The following is a 15632-nucleotide window of genomic DNA, read 5'->3' on the forward strand; positions in this document are numbered from 1 at the left end:
GACATCGCAATACCTTCATGTAAGCCATGCTCTCCCACGTAACTAGGATAAAATAAACTTCAACGTGTCTGCATTCAGCTTAGGGCCAATGCGGAACAGAACCAAAGATTTAACATCTGTACCACTGGCAAGTTCTGGGCACAGAGCTGGAGGTGAAGTCCCGAGGGACAGTGCCCAGAAGGGAGGACAATGGTATATGTAGTATGGATGAAAACTGTAACCGGTGTCACTTCACGGAAACTGTGTTGCATTGATTTGACAGTGTTCTCACATTTGCTCCTACGTAGGAAAGGGGAAAAAACCCCAGGGAAATTCAGAGGCCTTGGGAAAGAGGCACAATGATCGTTGCTATTTAAAGCCCACTAGCGCAATGTATGTCATTCTGATGGATGAAGGAAAGGCCTGCCCATTGCATGCACTTGGCACACAGATCGCTCACTGCACCACCCTGTGTATGCATCTTGTTTAAAAATATTTATATTCTCCCTTTGCAGCTTTAGGATCAATAACATGGCTTACAGGAATAAAAACAATATACTTAAAGCTGTTAAAAACAGCAGGACCTTGGAGGCAACAGGGAAAAAAGCAAATGTGATGGAGCCCTGAATAGGACACTGGATCATTAATAGCAGGGATCAAATTATGGGGGGCGAGGAAACCACCTCCTATCTTCTGTGATTACCCCTATAGCTGCTGTTTATAGAAGGTATTTCAGGTGGGAGCATAGAATCATAGCATGGTAGAGTTGGAAAAGGCAAAAGGGGTCATCTAGCTCAACCCCCTGAAATGCAGGAATCTTTCACCCACTATAGGGCTTGAACCCACAACCCTGGGATTAAGAGTCTCATGTTCTACTGTATGTTCTAGCTAAGACTGGGGGTGGGGCTGCAGAGTTGAAGAACTGGCTTTGAGGGTTCTTGCTCACTTCTTTGCAGTCTTGAGTTGCTCCTGAACTAACTACATCTTAGGACCAAACTAGAATAGACACCACTCACTCATTGCATGAATGATATTTCAATAGTAAAGCCCAGGCACAGGGAGATCAATTTCAGGTGCCTGGCAGGCAACAAGGGGGTTTAACACATTGCTCTCTGCTGTAGCCCCAGTCAAGGGGCCTTCGTCTGCTACTTGCATTACCTGGGTTCACCTTCCATTGGTTCAAAAGGTTTTGGTGAAAATGTCCAGGAAAAAGCAGAGAATTAACCCAGGAAAAGTATTTAAACAGTTGACAGGAGAATCCACTTCTCTTGTTGCGGATTAATATCTATCCATACAACCACAAGCCTTACTTCCATAGGCCAAGGTATTGCATCTAGATGCAATGTTTTTGATGTCTTTAGCTCAGGTATGCAATATTTAATATACAGATAAAAAAGCTTGTAATGGGAAAGGAAGCTAGGACTGTGGGCTGGGTGGGTTGTTTTAATTCTTTGTCCCTCATGGTCCTAGTTCAAACCAGGGTGCAATCGGCTGGCCATTTGCAATGGGAAGGCAGTACCTATTGGCGTCATTGCCTGAAAGTCAACTAACAGATGCCAGATTAGTGAACAGGAGAAGGGACAGAAAAAGAGTACAGTCAAACCTTGGTTTTTGAACATCTTGGCTGCCAAATGTTTCGAAAGCCGAACGCCAAAAAAACGGAAGTGAATGCTTCCATTTTTGAATGTGCGTCAGAAGTCGAATGGCTTCTGAGGCGTGTTTCTCAATTTTCCCCATTGAAGCTGCTGACAGTCCTTTGATCCTCAGTTTTCGAATATTTCGGAAGTCGAACGGACTTCCAGAACAGATGACATTCGAAAACCGAGGTTCCACTGTAGCAAGGTTGCAGAGAGCAATGGCCCAAATTTTTTTATAAAGCAGACATTGTGGAATTGTAAGGGGAGAACATAGGAAATCTGCCTTATATTGTGTTAGACCATTGATCCATCTAGATCAGCAGTGGCTACACAGCATCTCTCCAGAGTTTCAGACAAAGGTCTCTCCCAGCCCTACCTGGAGATGATGGGGATTGAACTTGTGACCTTCTACATGCAGGGCAGATGCTCTACCACTGAGTTATGGTCCTCCCCCAGGACCTGGCTTGCTGTCTCACCCACTTTAACAGCGTCCAACTCTCTGTGTGTTTTAACAGCCCAAACGTTGTTTCTCATGCAGAATGTTAGGTGAGAGATTTAGTGGCTTAAGATTGCAAAGCTACAAAATGAGCACAAGCTTCAACCTTAGATCAGAGACTCTCTCCATTCTACACACACACACACACACACACACACACACACACCCCTCCATGCTTTCAAGAAGAAAAAGAGTTGGTTACAGCCACGATTATGGGATTTGGTTGGCTCTCATTATGTAAGCGCAGTGTTGGCTGCAGTGCATTTCCTCCAATGATTTAGCCATAAATTTTCTGTCCATTAGTGAAACCAGTTTCTTTCTTAAAGAAACAGCTGTGTCCTGCCTGCAGCCTGCAAAAGAATGGCGTTAGTCACATGCCGTCCAACGCAAAGCACAATTGAAAAGTTCGCTGTATGAGACTGACAGCGGCTATTCATATCAAATCATTCCACCATCTGCCTGAATGGCAGGCTTCTGGGTAGAAGCAACTCCTCCCCTCCCCCTGCATGCCGTCCTCATGGGCCTCAAAATTTAGCTCATAATGTAAATCTCCAGAGTAGAAGAGACAGAGAGGCAAAGAGGAGACGTGCAAGACTGTGAACTCTGCTCTGCACCCAGCCCCAGAAAAGCAATGGAGTTGATTGCACTAAATAGATGTAACTATATGTGTGTCTATGTATAATCTATTCATCCATCCATCTATGTAACTGTCTGTTAGTTTCTCCATCCATCCAGTTTTATGGACACAAGCTTACTTTGGATCAACTGAGTGCTCTAGTGTCAATTTAGCTTCCCACTCACTCATAAGGATGGGAGAGAAGTTGGTCGAGTTTGCATTTTACACTTCCCAAATCTATGCACAAAAATGCACATATTACATATTACTAAAAATGCATCTGATGAAAATGCATACATGAGGCAAAGTTGGGTACAAAAATGCACTTATTAGAAAAAGTGTGTGAGAAGACACATTCAATTTTTGTGCAAACTTTTAAGCGGGGGAAGCAAATGGATGGGATTACCTGAAATTAGGACTGGAGAAATGAGAAGCTGAGAAAAAGCAAATATTGACACCCCACCTCATGAACACCCCTTCACCCTTGAGAGGGCTTCTGCCTGGTTCCCTGTAGTTTCACTTCTGCAGTGAAGGAACTGCCAGAAGGCCCTTGGTGCTGGACCTCTGTGTCTGGGCTGAGCAATAGGGGTGGAGACACTCCTTCAGGTATACAGGGCTGAAGCTGGGAAAGGAAGAGGCAAGTTTTGGAGCAACTGCCCCTTCAGTAGCTGACAGATGGATATATTAAGCACACAGCCCTGGTGCTACTCTCATGTTGTGGCATTCTTACTGTTTTCTCTCTTTACAGCTTTAGACAGTCATTGGAGACATGTCTCTTTTCTGTGGGCTTTTGAACTCTTATTGTTAGGGCACTTAACCCACTCCAGGACCTTACAGTGAAGATCAGGTAACAAATATAATAAATACTACTATTAGCAGTAGTAGTAATAATACTAATCTTCCTTAGACAGAGATACTGTGGTTTCCAGGTCTCATAATTTGGGGGTTTGAGTGTCCTTGATGGGGTTGCACTTCCTCTGAAAGTACAAGCATGCTGTTTATGAGTGCTCTTAGAACCACCTTTGTCCATCAAGGCCCAGGTAACCTCCGTGGCGAAGGGTGCTTATCATCTGCTTTAGCTGGTGGGTCAACTGCACCCTTTCCTGAACAGGAAGAAGATTCTGCACTTTTGGATTGGTGCATGAGAACTGGACAAAGGAAGACACGATGCTCAAGTTGGGTTCTTAACTCTCAAAAGTGGAATGTTCTGCAGTGCGGGTCTCTAACTTCAAACCTCAGCTAGCTGGTACCAATCAGCCTGGTTTGAATTTCAAGCAGGATATGATAATGTGTCTCTGCGAGCCCCAAAAATTAAATGTTATTTATCCATCCTTGAAGGAAAAAGAGGGTATCAAAGAAGCTTACATATAGCTTGCAGACAGCTTATAGGGTCCTGACCCTGCTAAGCTTCAGCAGCCAAACTGCATGCCACATGGCTTTAGAGTCTTGACCATCCTTTGAGATGTCCTCTTTTAACTTATGATGCTTAGTTTCTTTTTGATATAATTTACCTACTGTGAGCCACATGATTAATATGAGGCTAGTAAGAAAGTGATGTAGTTCAGTGATCAGGGGACAGATCCCCATGAAAACTGGGAAAGGCATTTGCCCCACTTCACCCCTGCAGATTGATTTGGGGTACAGATGAAGGAAATAATGGGTGTCTGGGCCAGCCCTACCACTAGACAGAATGAGGCAGTCATCCCAGGCAGCTGATCTTGAGTGACATGTAAAGGCAGCAGATTGTTAGTTATTTCATTTATTATTAGTATTTATTATTATGCAGCTCGAAAGCACGTCAAAGTACAAGTAGATAAATAGGTACCGCTCCGGTGGGAAGGTAAACGGCGTTTCCATGTGCTGCTCTGGTTTGCCAGAAGCGGCTTAGTCATGCTGGCCACATGACCCAGAAGCTGTACATCAGCTCCCTCGGCCAATAAAGCGAGATGTGCGCCACAACCCCAGAGTCGTCCACAACTGGACCTAACAGTCAGGGGTCCCTTTACCTTTATTATTATGCACTGCTCCGCTCTCCAAGTGTCAAGATGTTCCTGTGCTTAGCCAGGGGTTGATTTCATTAGAATGAAGGTCAATGGAGATTACAGGATGCATGGTTTTAGTTACATGTATTTAGTTAATACTCCCAACAGATTTTGCTTCTCCATCTCTAGGCACTGTGATCATCCGCAAGGATTTCCATATTGTGGGGTTAGTGTTGCCAGCCTCCATGTCATGTTTGCACACATCTTTGTAATGCAGAGTTGTTCTTCCAATGGACCTGGTGCCTGAAGCCAGCTCCCCATAGACACGACCAAGCCAGTTGTAGACATTGCTGAGACAGGAGTGTGAACATGGTGGGAATGTGGGCTTGGGAGAGTACATCTTTGTTCGAGACTCTGTCCTGCCATGTGATGTCCAAAATGGTGGAATACACCCCTATGACTCTACCAACAGAGGCATTTTATGACTCTATGTGGTTCTCCATTAGTGGAGCCATCCATTTTATACCCACTGAAATTTTGTCCACAAGTACAGGCATTATTTCCCGCAAAGAAGTTAATAGCAGTCACTGAGTGCACTGGGGTACCTGGAAGGTAGTGAATAAACCTGGCCACATTCTGTGGTAGAATCATAGAATCATAGAATCATAGAGTTGGAAGAGACCACAAGGGCCATCGAGTCCAACCCCCTGCCAAGCAGGAAACACCATCAGAGCACTCCTGACATATGGTGACCCTCTTGCATCAACTGAGAACATGGGGTGAATAGTTTCTCATCTCTAGCAAAGAGTACACAACTATGACTTCTTACTAAGTCTTACATCTGTCTGTCTGTCTGTCTGTATACATACGTTTTCTGTATTTAATTTGGAGATGGCCAAACTCAAGACGTCATCTTAAGTAGGTTTTTTTAAAAAAACACACAAAAAGCCACAAACCCAACCTTTTCCTCTTTTGAGAAAAAGAGGATTTGAAAGATAGGAAGGTTTGCCGCATTTTAAATGCATTTGCTCTTGTGAAATATTCCCCACCCCTTTCAAACCTTCGCATACCAGAACACTCAGGAAGCCAGCTGTCAACAGAGTGACATGTCAGATATGAAGTGGCTCTACAGCTGGTCCCTGTCTGCATGCTGGGAAGGCATGTGGAGGCATTTTTTTCAACTGCTGAATAACTTTGACAGTCTCACAGTTAAAATGATGTATCATTCTTATGCCTTTCCTCAGTGGGCACTTCAAAGTGCATTAGAAACTCCAAGAGGAGTGCCCTATTGTTAATTGTTTCTTTCAGATGTACATTGGGACGTACATGGCTAAAGGAGAGAGGAACAAAAGGGTTCCGGTGGCCTCTTTGGAAAACCCCTGTGCAGCTCAACCTGAGTCTGACCTTGAAAGGGTTTCCTTTATTCAGAAAACCGTGCTCTTCACTCCATTGCCCTATTGTCATCCAGCGGCAGGGGAACGGGGTCTCTAAAGGAGGGAATGTCGGCACATCAAGAACAACTTTCTGCAGCAGCATGGAGTATTTAGCTGGGGGTCTTAAAACTTTAAATACATCAGGTCCTAAATAATAATGCAAAAGGGAATGTGATGTTAAGAATATAGTATGGGATTGCATCCCTACTGGTGTTTTTCCATACACATTGCTACTAATAATCACTCAGGATTTGTCATAAGTTTGCTGCAATCTGTAAAACTTGTACCTCATTAAACTTTCTTGCAATGACTCTGGGAGCTCATTCAGCCAAAAGCATTCACTGCTTTTCATTGTCGCCCCCCCAGCAGAACTGAATGGTGTACAGAAGTATATGTAATGAATGTATGAATCCAGAAAAAAGACATCACAGAAGCAGGGCAAAAATGACACTAAAGAAGCAGCAAATAGGGGAAGCGATAGCAAAGAGCGGGATTTCAAAAAGGTAATTTAGCAGGATGTATTTCTGCCTACTGAAAAGTTTGACCTGAAAGTCAAAATGAGGTAACATTCTTTGCAACTCTAGCCTGACCACAGATTTTATACTACCTCTCTTCCAATGTACATAGCATGTCCCTCCTCTGATTTCCAGCAACTGCTATTCAGAAGCAAATTGCCGCTGACTGTGGAGGCAGAGTAAAAAAAGTAAAAGGTAAAGGACCCTTGGACGGTTAAGTCCAGTCAAAGGCGACTATGGGGTTTGGTGGGTATCTCCCTTCAGGCTGAGGGAGCTGGCGTTTGTCCACAGACAGCTTTCTGGGTCATGTGGCCAGCATGACTAAACTGCTTCTGGCACAACGGAACACTGTGATGATAAATAGGTACAGTGTGATGATAAATAGGTACAGCGGTACCTATTTATCTACTTGCACTGGTGTGCTTTCAAACTGCTAGGTTGGCAGGAGCTAGGACAGAGCAATGGGAGCTCACCCCATCATGCAGGTTTGAACTGCCAACCTTCCAATCAGCAAGTCCAAGAGGCTCAGTGGTTTAGACCGCAGCGCCACCTGCTCCCTATAGGAGGCAGAGTATAGCCATTGTGAACACAAAGATAGGACTTGATGACTTTTTTCTTCAGTGTGAACAGCAAGAAGCTTTGGCACAGCATTCCCGTCATTAGGCATCTCAGACGTTCGACCCTTGCATAAGCCAAGTCAGAAGCAATGAGCAGCTGGTGTGTCTACTGCTGTTCAAATTGGGAGGCAGAAGGTTATCAAATCTATTGCCTATCCAGTGGTGTAAACTAGCTTCCAGACACTGTTGAGAAGAACTGCTCTAAGCAAGTTCACAAAAATAGCAACCTCTTGTCTGTACTGCATCTTCCAGCTAAGGGTCACTGCTGTTGAAATAAATGCTGGAAAAAGAATTAGAACATTAAAATAACAATTGGCATAATTTGAAATTAATCAAGTTAACTTTTCTTTTTCCATGGTGAGAGAAAATATTAAATGCTTCACCAACAGTTTGGGGTCGGTATGCAATTGCACAACCTACTTCTTGACATTCCAAAAAGGTTATGTGAGTTTACCCTTAATTTGTGGTAATTAGCTCCAACCCAAACTACACAAATTGCCAACCAATTCACAGCTACACAGTGCTCTAAGGGGACAAGTATCAAAATAAATAAACAGTTTTGACTCAAAGGGAGATGATAAATTTTAATTATCCAAAATCTAGGTATATCTTCTAGAACGTTCACAAAATAGAACGCTACAGTCCTATGCACTTCATTAGGAGTAAGCTAATTAGGAGTATGCTCCATTTATATCAATGAAATTTGCTTCTGAAAAAATAAGGTTAGGATCTGGATGTTAGTTTAACTTATTATTTCTAAAGCTCTTCTTATATTTCAACTTCAAGTCAATCATATAGAGCTGTTGTTGTTTTTTTAAAACATTGGTTGACAAGCTAGTGCCCTGATCAGCATCAGTATTTGAGTGTTCATACATAATTTTATATAACATGAAGTCTGCAGTGTGCTAAGACTGAAAAACACTTGGACTCCTCTCTGCTCCAGTCTCAGTTGTGAGGGGACGTACCACATTGCAAGCTGGCTTTATTCCTGAATGTCTAGCATTTCTGAAATTCATTCAGGGTAACTTCACTCTCCCCCCACTGCTATTCTTAAAGATCTCTGTGGGGATAGCACACAGTGTGGGACTCCCAGGTTTAGCATGCTATTAAGTTATTGCCACCCCTAAGGACAATCCTGCAAGGAGGATGAGGACTCACATAACTCTGAATCAATAAAGGAAGCAGCTCAATTAGCATTTCACATGCTTTTCTTCCCTCTCTTCTTACCTTCCCTGCAGTGGGCATGCTTTCCCCTTAAAGGATTGTCCTGTTTCTGCTCCTTGCCAGCGTTGGCAGGGTGACAGTAGTCGAGTGTGCAAACTTGTGCTATTGTCCCTGGGCCAGGGGGAGTCATGGAGACCCACTAATATGACACAGGAAAATGTTTGCTGATGGCAATTCTATGGGCTTTGTCTAACTCTTTCTCCATCATGACGACTCGATTTAAGTCTCTAACTGTTTGACTACAGATGCAAGAGTACTATCCAACTCCATCCTTTTGTCCCGGTGGTTTGAATGGGTAATTCAGCTTTTGTGTGGCTCAATTGAGGGGGCAAACATAAAGACAAGATTCTTGAGCGCTCAAGCTCCTTTTCCATGGATATCTGCACATCTCTTTAGAGATTTGTTCCATTCCTACCTTTTTCTGACATCACCCTCCCTTTGGTGGATTTTTTATTGGGGGGGGGGGAGCTGAGGCCCCGATCAAGAACAGTTTAAAAAGTAGGCTAGCCAGGTCTTCGAAACTAGCATTGTCCAGTGTTACTCAAGCATGGCTACTGCCAGCCTTCAGACAGCTTTGGAGTAGTTTAGAGAAAAGGGCCTCAGCAAACTTGCTTTACTCATCCTCAGCATATCATGTTTGATTGTGTTTAAGAAAAGGGGGGCAGGGGGGCTGGAAAGGGGGGGAATGGTAGGCATCACAGGGAAATGATCGTATTTATTAGCTGTCTTTCTGTGGCTGTCCCCATGGTGACAATTTGTGATGGCAAAGAATGTGAGAACGGGGAGCCTAATGCCTGATTGGGATGCTTTGTATTTGGCAAAGTGGCTTCTGATTGGCCTGAGAAAGCCTCCTAACTAGAAGGACTTGATATTCATTCAGTTTACTCAAGTGCCGCAAAACACTCACAGGGTCCGGCTGCTTCTCTAAAGGTTGGTAGTGTCTAACCTATGTAACAAGATTAGCTGGTGAGCTTCTTCTCTACCACAGTTACAGTAACACTCAATATTTAAGAGACAATCTAGCTGGGAGGGTGTGTGTGTTTGACTTATCGAGTGCCAAGAAAATGATGCATAGATTTCTAATCAATGGTTAAATGCTACCTGTCTAACAAGATTGACGAGTGGGGCCATAGTAGTAGAAAATGATGACTGTAAGACTGGGAGAGAGGGGAAGGAATATGTCAGATAGGGTATGAGTGTATGCATCAGTGGCGAGTTTGTAAAAGGGTTGCAAAGAAATGTGTGTTTAGTACAGCAGCACCTTGGTCCTGAGTCTATATGGGAAGAAACAAGCATGTGAGACAATACTTATATTTGGCTAGTTATTGGGACCAAATGCATGTTTATCTAAAGTTATTGTCTCAAGTGCCGCTTTTGTATTTTGCATAGAGTAACCTGAATGTGTGTGCATGAGAGAAAGTGTGCATGACACAATTGTATTTGAGTATTGGAATGAAGCTTTTAACAGCTTTGTGGATAACTATGTGAAGCAGCTATCAACGGCATTAAGAACATTTGTCCATGCACACACACACAAAAACAGCTGTGTATAATAGATGTGTGAGACATGGAACATGTCAAAAGCACATCTTAGTCTCTCTTGCCCTAAGTATACATGTAGATGTCAGTAAAGCAGCACTACAGCAAAATGGGGAAGAGAGTCTTTTTTTTCTTTTTAACACTGTACGTAACATAGGCAGAACCTTTTGTGGGAAAGGATAAAAAGGTCTTTAATGTACATGCAACAGACCTGCAGCACAAACCCATGCCACTTCTTAACATCAAACTAAACACATATCCACTTTGCATGCGGCTAAAAACAAAAGGGATGCCGCCTTCTACTTTCACACATTACAAGAGACACACACATGTCCTGAATCCCATCCCACCACACGCGTTTGCAGATGCTCCAACTGCATGGTGTGTGCAAAAGGGAAATGTGAAAATGGTGTGTGTCGGGTATTTTATCTTTGCAAAAGTTCTCTAGCGTGTCTGCCTTTGTCCCTTCCCTCAGGGGTTTATGCCAAGGGCGACTTGTCGTCCCCCTTTAGCCCAGCCTAGTAGTTCCCAAACTTTTCCTCCCACAGACTACTTGAAAATTGCAGTGTCTTGGAGGGGCCGCTTTATTTATTTATTTTTATTATTAGCTTGTTGTATCTATTGCAATGATCCTCGCTCGATGCTGCATGATTTTTAATTGCCTGTTCACAGACACTCTGCAGACCACTGGGGGTGGTCCATGGACCCCAGTTTGGGAACCACTGGCCTAGCCTGAGCATCATCATCACCTGCCGTGTAACTCGGGGGTTGCCGAGCCGCGCTGCCCGGGGAGCGCGGGGGCCGGATCCCTCATCTTCATGGACGGGCCTTCCTCGGAGCTGTGAGAGATGGCCTCGGCCGACAGCGAAGTGAAGACTCTCCTCAACTTCGTCAACTTGGCCTCGAGCGATATCAAGGCGGCCCTGGACAAGTCGGCTCCGTGCCGGCGCTCCGTCGACCATAGGAAGTACCTACAGAAGCAGCTCAAGCGCTTCTCCCAGAAATACTCCCGCCTGCCTCGCTGCCACCATCACCACCACCACCTGCAGCAGCAGCCGCCGCCTCAGCCCGCCAGGGAGCGGAAGGCGCCTGAGGAGAGAGCGCGAGGAGGCCTCGAGGCTCCTGTCGGCCGGGGTGACAGAGACAGCAAGGCCTGCAAGGCCGCAGAGCCCGGCGAGCAGCAGCAGCAGGGCGTCTCTGAGGCGACCGCTAGGCCCGACCAAGTGCCCATGAGGAAAAGGCAGCTGCCCGCCTCATTTTGGGAAGAGCCCCGGCCGGCTCCGGGCCCTCTGGGCGGGAACGGCGTCGCCTTCCCGACGGGAGCCGCTTCCAACTCCGCGTCACCGTCGTCGTCCTCCTCCTCCTCCAAGGACGTGCCCGTCCTTGAGGCAAAGAGAAGTAAAAAAAGCCCGGATGGCGGGACGGTTAGCGCTGCCGAGAGCCCGCCGGGAGGCAGGCCGGACGCTGAGGCCGCGCAGGTGCTGAGCGCCTGGAGCTGCTGTCCATTTCAGTACCACGGACCGCAAGCTTCTCCCGGCGTCTACCCGCCGCCGCTCGCCGCTTCCCTTCCGCCGGTAGGCCCCTTCCCGGGCCTGGGCCTGTGGAGGAAAAACGCGGCCTCGCCGGCGGAGGGAGAGCCCTTTCGCAAGGCGGACGGCGGCGGGGCAGGCCCGAAAGTGCACCGGCCGGTGGTGTGGAAGCCCATCCCCACCAAGCCCGCCGCGCCGCCCCCCATCTTCGGCGTCTTTGGGTACATCTAGGCCTGGCGGGCCTGTAGTCGCCGCCGCCTTACGAGGGCCTCGCCTCTCGCTGGGCCGCCTCGCCGGCGATGGAGGGAGCGGGGACAAAGGCCTGAAAGAATGGCTGGCCTGATTCTGCTCTCCCTCTCTTGTGTGGGGCGAGAATTCGGACCCCTGCAAGGACGGACCACCCGCGTTCTCCCCCTGGCTGGGTTGGCCAAGGAGGCATCAGGAACAAAAATCATGATGGTGAATTTATCCTGGAGTTGGCTACCTTTTTTCCCCCTTCTCCCCCCGTACAGTTGCAGAAGAGGACGTGCAAGGAAAGTGCAAGGCTTCACTGCCACTAATATGGGCTTCTGCAAACGAGAACTGCGTTCCTCCTGGCATGTAAATATCAAGGGCGCTAAAGCAAATAAAAAGCCAATGAGTTGTTTTCTTTGAGCCTCCACCCTTCAAATGCTTTCAGATGGGGAAGTCTGCCTTCTTGTCCGCAAAAGAAAGATGAAAAGGAGCTGCTTTGCTTCTCCTGCATGTATGGCAATTGCTCTTTCCACCTGTAGTTGTTGGGTCTGATCTCTAGGCCAGGGATGGGGATGTTTGGGGCTGAATATGGCCTACCAGGAGGTAGTTTGGGGCTGAATAGGTTCTTCTTAGCTCATTCTGCTCACCACAGCCCTACTCTGTGCTTCCTTCCAGTGTTTCAGCTAATCTGGAATGTGTCATTGAATGTAATGATGCCTCTCACTTGCCTGGATGGAGATCCATGCATGTGTAGAAGAACATGAGGCTTTTGTATTGCTGGAATGCAGCCAACTGGCATATCCAACTGGCATGCAGCCCCCAAAAGGTTGCTCATAAGAGAAGGTGGCCCTCTAGCTGAAAAAGGTCCTCCACCCCTGTTCTAGGGGTGATTCCCAGCTCTGCATGATTCTCTCTGGGTGCTTTTGTCAGCTTGAAGCAAGTGGTCTTGCACTGCTCTCACCAGGCATCCACTACACACTTTGGGATGAGAGACTTTCCATCAGGATATGTGTTAAAATCTTTTTATCACTGACAAGTAACATATGCCTTTGGAAACACACGTTTGTCACGGTGGGAAGGGGGCATACTACAGACAGAGGATGTGCTTTGTATACCAAAACCTAAGACTTAGGATCAGTCCCTACAACTTACAAGTAGAAGGATCTCATATAGCAGGTATAAAAAAAGATCGCCTGATGCTTGAAAGCTTACAGACCGTTGCCAGTCCACGCAGAACATACTTGGCTAGACCAAATAAAGCTGCTTCATTATTTGCAAATAAATGTTTGGGGGAGCAGGGAGGTGGGGGAGAAAGAAGTGATTTATGTATTGTTGCATTGCACGTTATTGCAGAAAGTGCCATGTATACAACCGCTCAATTATTTTGCTGGATATAATGGCAGTGGCAGTGTTGGTTCTGAGTGAGGTTACAACCAGGTCCCGCTTGCAGGCTTCCACTAGGCATCTGGGTGGCCACAGTGAGAAGAGAATGTTGGACTTTGAGTTGGTCCATTGGAGCTTTTGTTCCCTGTCTACCTTTTAAAAGCAAGAGTTGCATGGACCTCTGGGACACGTGTGGTGCTGTGGGTTAAACCACAGAGCCTAGGACTTGCCGATCAGAAGGTCGGCGGTTCGAATCCCTGCGATAGGGTGAGCTCCCGTTCCTCAGTCCCTGCTCCTGCCAACTTAGCAGTTCAAAAGCACATCAAAAGTGCAAGTAGGTACCGCTCTGGCGGGAAGGTAAACGGTGTTTCCGTGCGCTGCTCTGGTTCACCGGAAGCGGCTTAGTCATGCTGGCCACATGACCCGGAAGCTGTACGCTGGCTCCCTTGGCCAATAAAGCGAGATTAGTGCCGCAACCCCAGAGTTGACCACGACTGGACCTAATGGTCAGGGGTCCCTTTACTAGCTTACTAGCAAAAGAGCCCTAAATTTTATGGATTTGGTTTTGCTCACTAATTCAGTGATATGAACCAGTTCTCATCAAAACTAGACTAGCTTAAACAGATTGGGAAACATGGGACAGATGTGAGTGCCCTATGAAGGAGGAATATATTTAAATGGGGGGAAGTCATGGTGGATAGATCTGTCAATGGCTACCAGAAATAATGGCTAAATAGAATTCCATGTTTAGAGGCAGCAAGTAACTGGATACTAGTTGCCACAGAGCAGCAGTTGGAGAGAGAGAGCTGCTGTCTTCATGTGCTGCTTGTGAGCTGTCCGGAGCCATCTGGTTGGCAACTGTGAGAAACAGGGTGATGTTAGATGCATTTTTGGTTTGAACTAGGAGGTCTCTTCTTACATTTGAAAGATTATATGGCTCTTGCAGATACATGACCTAGTCCCTAGAGGGCTTTTTCTAAGGTGTTCTCTTAGAGCAGGTTTGTAAACAGCAACTTTCTTAATCACTTGTTGCAAGTCAGAATTGGCTATAGATGACCAAGCTTGGGGTCAAGAGAAATAGCACAGGTGCCATTTAGGAAGGGTGATAGGCAGTCCCTTCCCTTTTCATATTTCAGACCACATGTGATTATTCCTCAGTATCATTTATATGTTTCTGGTTTATTATGCAGTATTTTTAAAATGGTAATAACCACAACCTGTGTTCTTGAAGCACACCGTATTTTTGCAATTTAATCTTTAACATATCCTAGACTCTCCATTTAAGCCTCGTTATCAATCTTGCTTTTGAAATACCAGAATCATGAAATGTCTTGCAAATCTTTAATGCTCTTGTGTGTGAAGGTAGCTTGAAACTTCCCAGGGACTCTATTTGAGAGCATATGCTCTTTAATGAGTTAATTGTTATCTTCTAGATATTAACTATAGCGAAAGTAAATAATAAGAGTTGTGCCTTCACTGACACGAGGAATGTAGACTTTACTAGAATGTCATGTATTTACAGAAACAGGACAGTCGAACTGTGACTGTAAGCCAGCCAGCACTGTTTGCAAGCTGTTATCCATTCAGAGTAGACTTTAATCACTTGCTGCATGCCTCAGTGACTGCACAGGTGTCAAATTGTGTGCCCTCAAAAAGCAGCAGTGAGGGTCAAAATCTGTCTTTTATATTATTCTTTCTGCACCCTTTTTGAAGTTACTTAGCAGGACAAAGCAAGTGTAAGAGCTGGCTTGTAAACAGCCACTTACCTCATCACCTGTGATGAGACAGAATTGAATATAGGTAACCAGGCAGAGAAGCTTTTGTAAACTGAAACATTTCTCTTTCTTTCAGTCTGGCAATGTGCCACAAATGGCTAATGTACGTATATGTGGGCAGGCTAGTAAACATTTGTGGACTGATAACTTTGGGGAATTTATTTCCCAGGCTGTTCCAGTGTGCAAGAAGAATTATATTTCATGCCATTGTATTTTGACTTACCATTGCATCATATAAAAAAATATTTTGCCAGCATGGGGGGTGGACATGTGTTTTGAGGAGGAAGAGACTGAGGAACAAGTGTAGGAGGCTTATGCATATCATTGTGATTCTGGCTTCTGATACCAGCTTCAATAAGCTTACCATGACACTTCTTATCTACCCAGAGCCCACAACGACTACGTGTAACCTCATGTACTCACTTCAGTGAAGGAAGCGACTCCTCCTGCTCATTGGTTTGTGCATGTGTGCAGCTATGCCCACTCCAGTGAAGTGATTAGGAATGTTTACTCATGTCAGAGCTCTGTATCAAACACACATAAAACTCCAGATCAGCCTACAATGCCTCAGAAGTTCATGGTGTGAGGAAAAACAGCAGCACATCACATTTGAAAATGCAGTTTTCTCTGCAGCAATTATTATGGTTTAGACTGGCTCAGATTTCTTCAGTCT

At 45.6% G+C, this 15632-nt stretch overlaps 1 protein-coding gene and 1 long non-coding RNA gene across 3 annotated transcripts; one reads left to right on the forward strand and one right to left on the reverse strand.

Moving 5' to 3' along the window:
- Nucleotides 1–7253: 7253 nt before the first annotated feature.
- Nucleotides 7254–8583, reverse strand: LOC310677865. The gene is made up of 2 exons (XR_014511488.1): nt 8503–8583; nt 7254–7555 (listed from the first exon to the last, which is right to left on the reverse strand). It is a non-coding gene; the product is annotated as an uncharacterized lncRNA (long non-coding RNA).
- Nucleotides 8584–8658: 75 nt separating this feature from the next.
- FAM181A (family with sequence similarity 181 member A) lies at nt 8659–12221 on the forward strand. 2 transcript variants are annotated; one of them, XM_083439503.1, is made up of 2 exons: nt 8659–8794; nt 10711–12221. In XM_083439503.1, the coding sequence occupies exon 2, from the start codon at nt 10887–10889 to the stop codon at nt 11796–11798; it is 912 nt and encodes a 303-aa protein (XP_083295629.1). In that variant the 5' UTR covers nt 8659–8794; nt 10711–10886; the 3' UTR covers nt 11799–12221. The 2 variants fall into 2 exon arrangements, with proteins under 2 accessions (XP_083295629.1, XP_083295630.1); XM_083439504.1 differs by lacking the exon at nt 8659–8794 and adding an exon at nt 8808–9429.
- The last annotated feature ends 3411 nt before the right edge of the window (nt 12222–15632 follow it).

This window comes from Podarcis tiliguerta (genome assembly GCF_965153285.1).
Source record: "Podarcis tiliguerta genome assembly, chromosome: 1".
NCBI classification, from domain to species: Eukaryota; Metazoa; Chordata; class Lepidosauria; order Squamata; family Lacertidae; genus Podarcis; species Podarcis tiliguerta.

Bases quoted from the DNA above. Each gene is read 5' to 3' on its own strand.
- FAM181A (XM_083439503.1), top strand. From the start codon at position 10,887: ATGGCCTCGGCCGACAGCGAAGTGAAGACTCTCCTCAACTTCGTCAAC.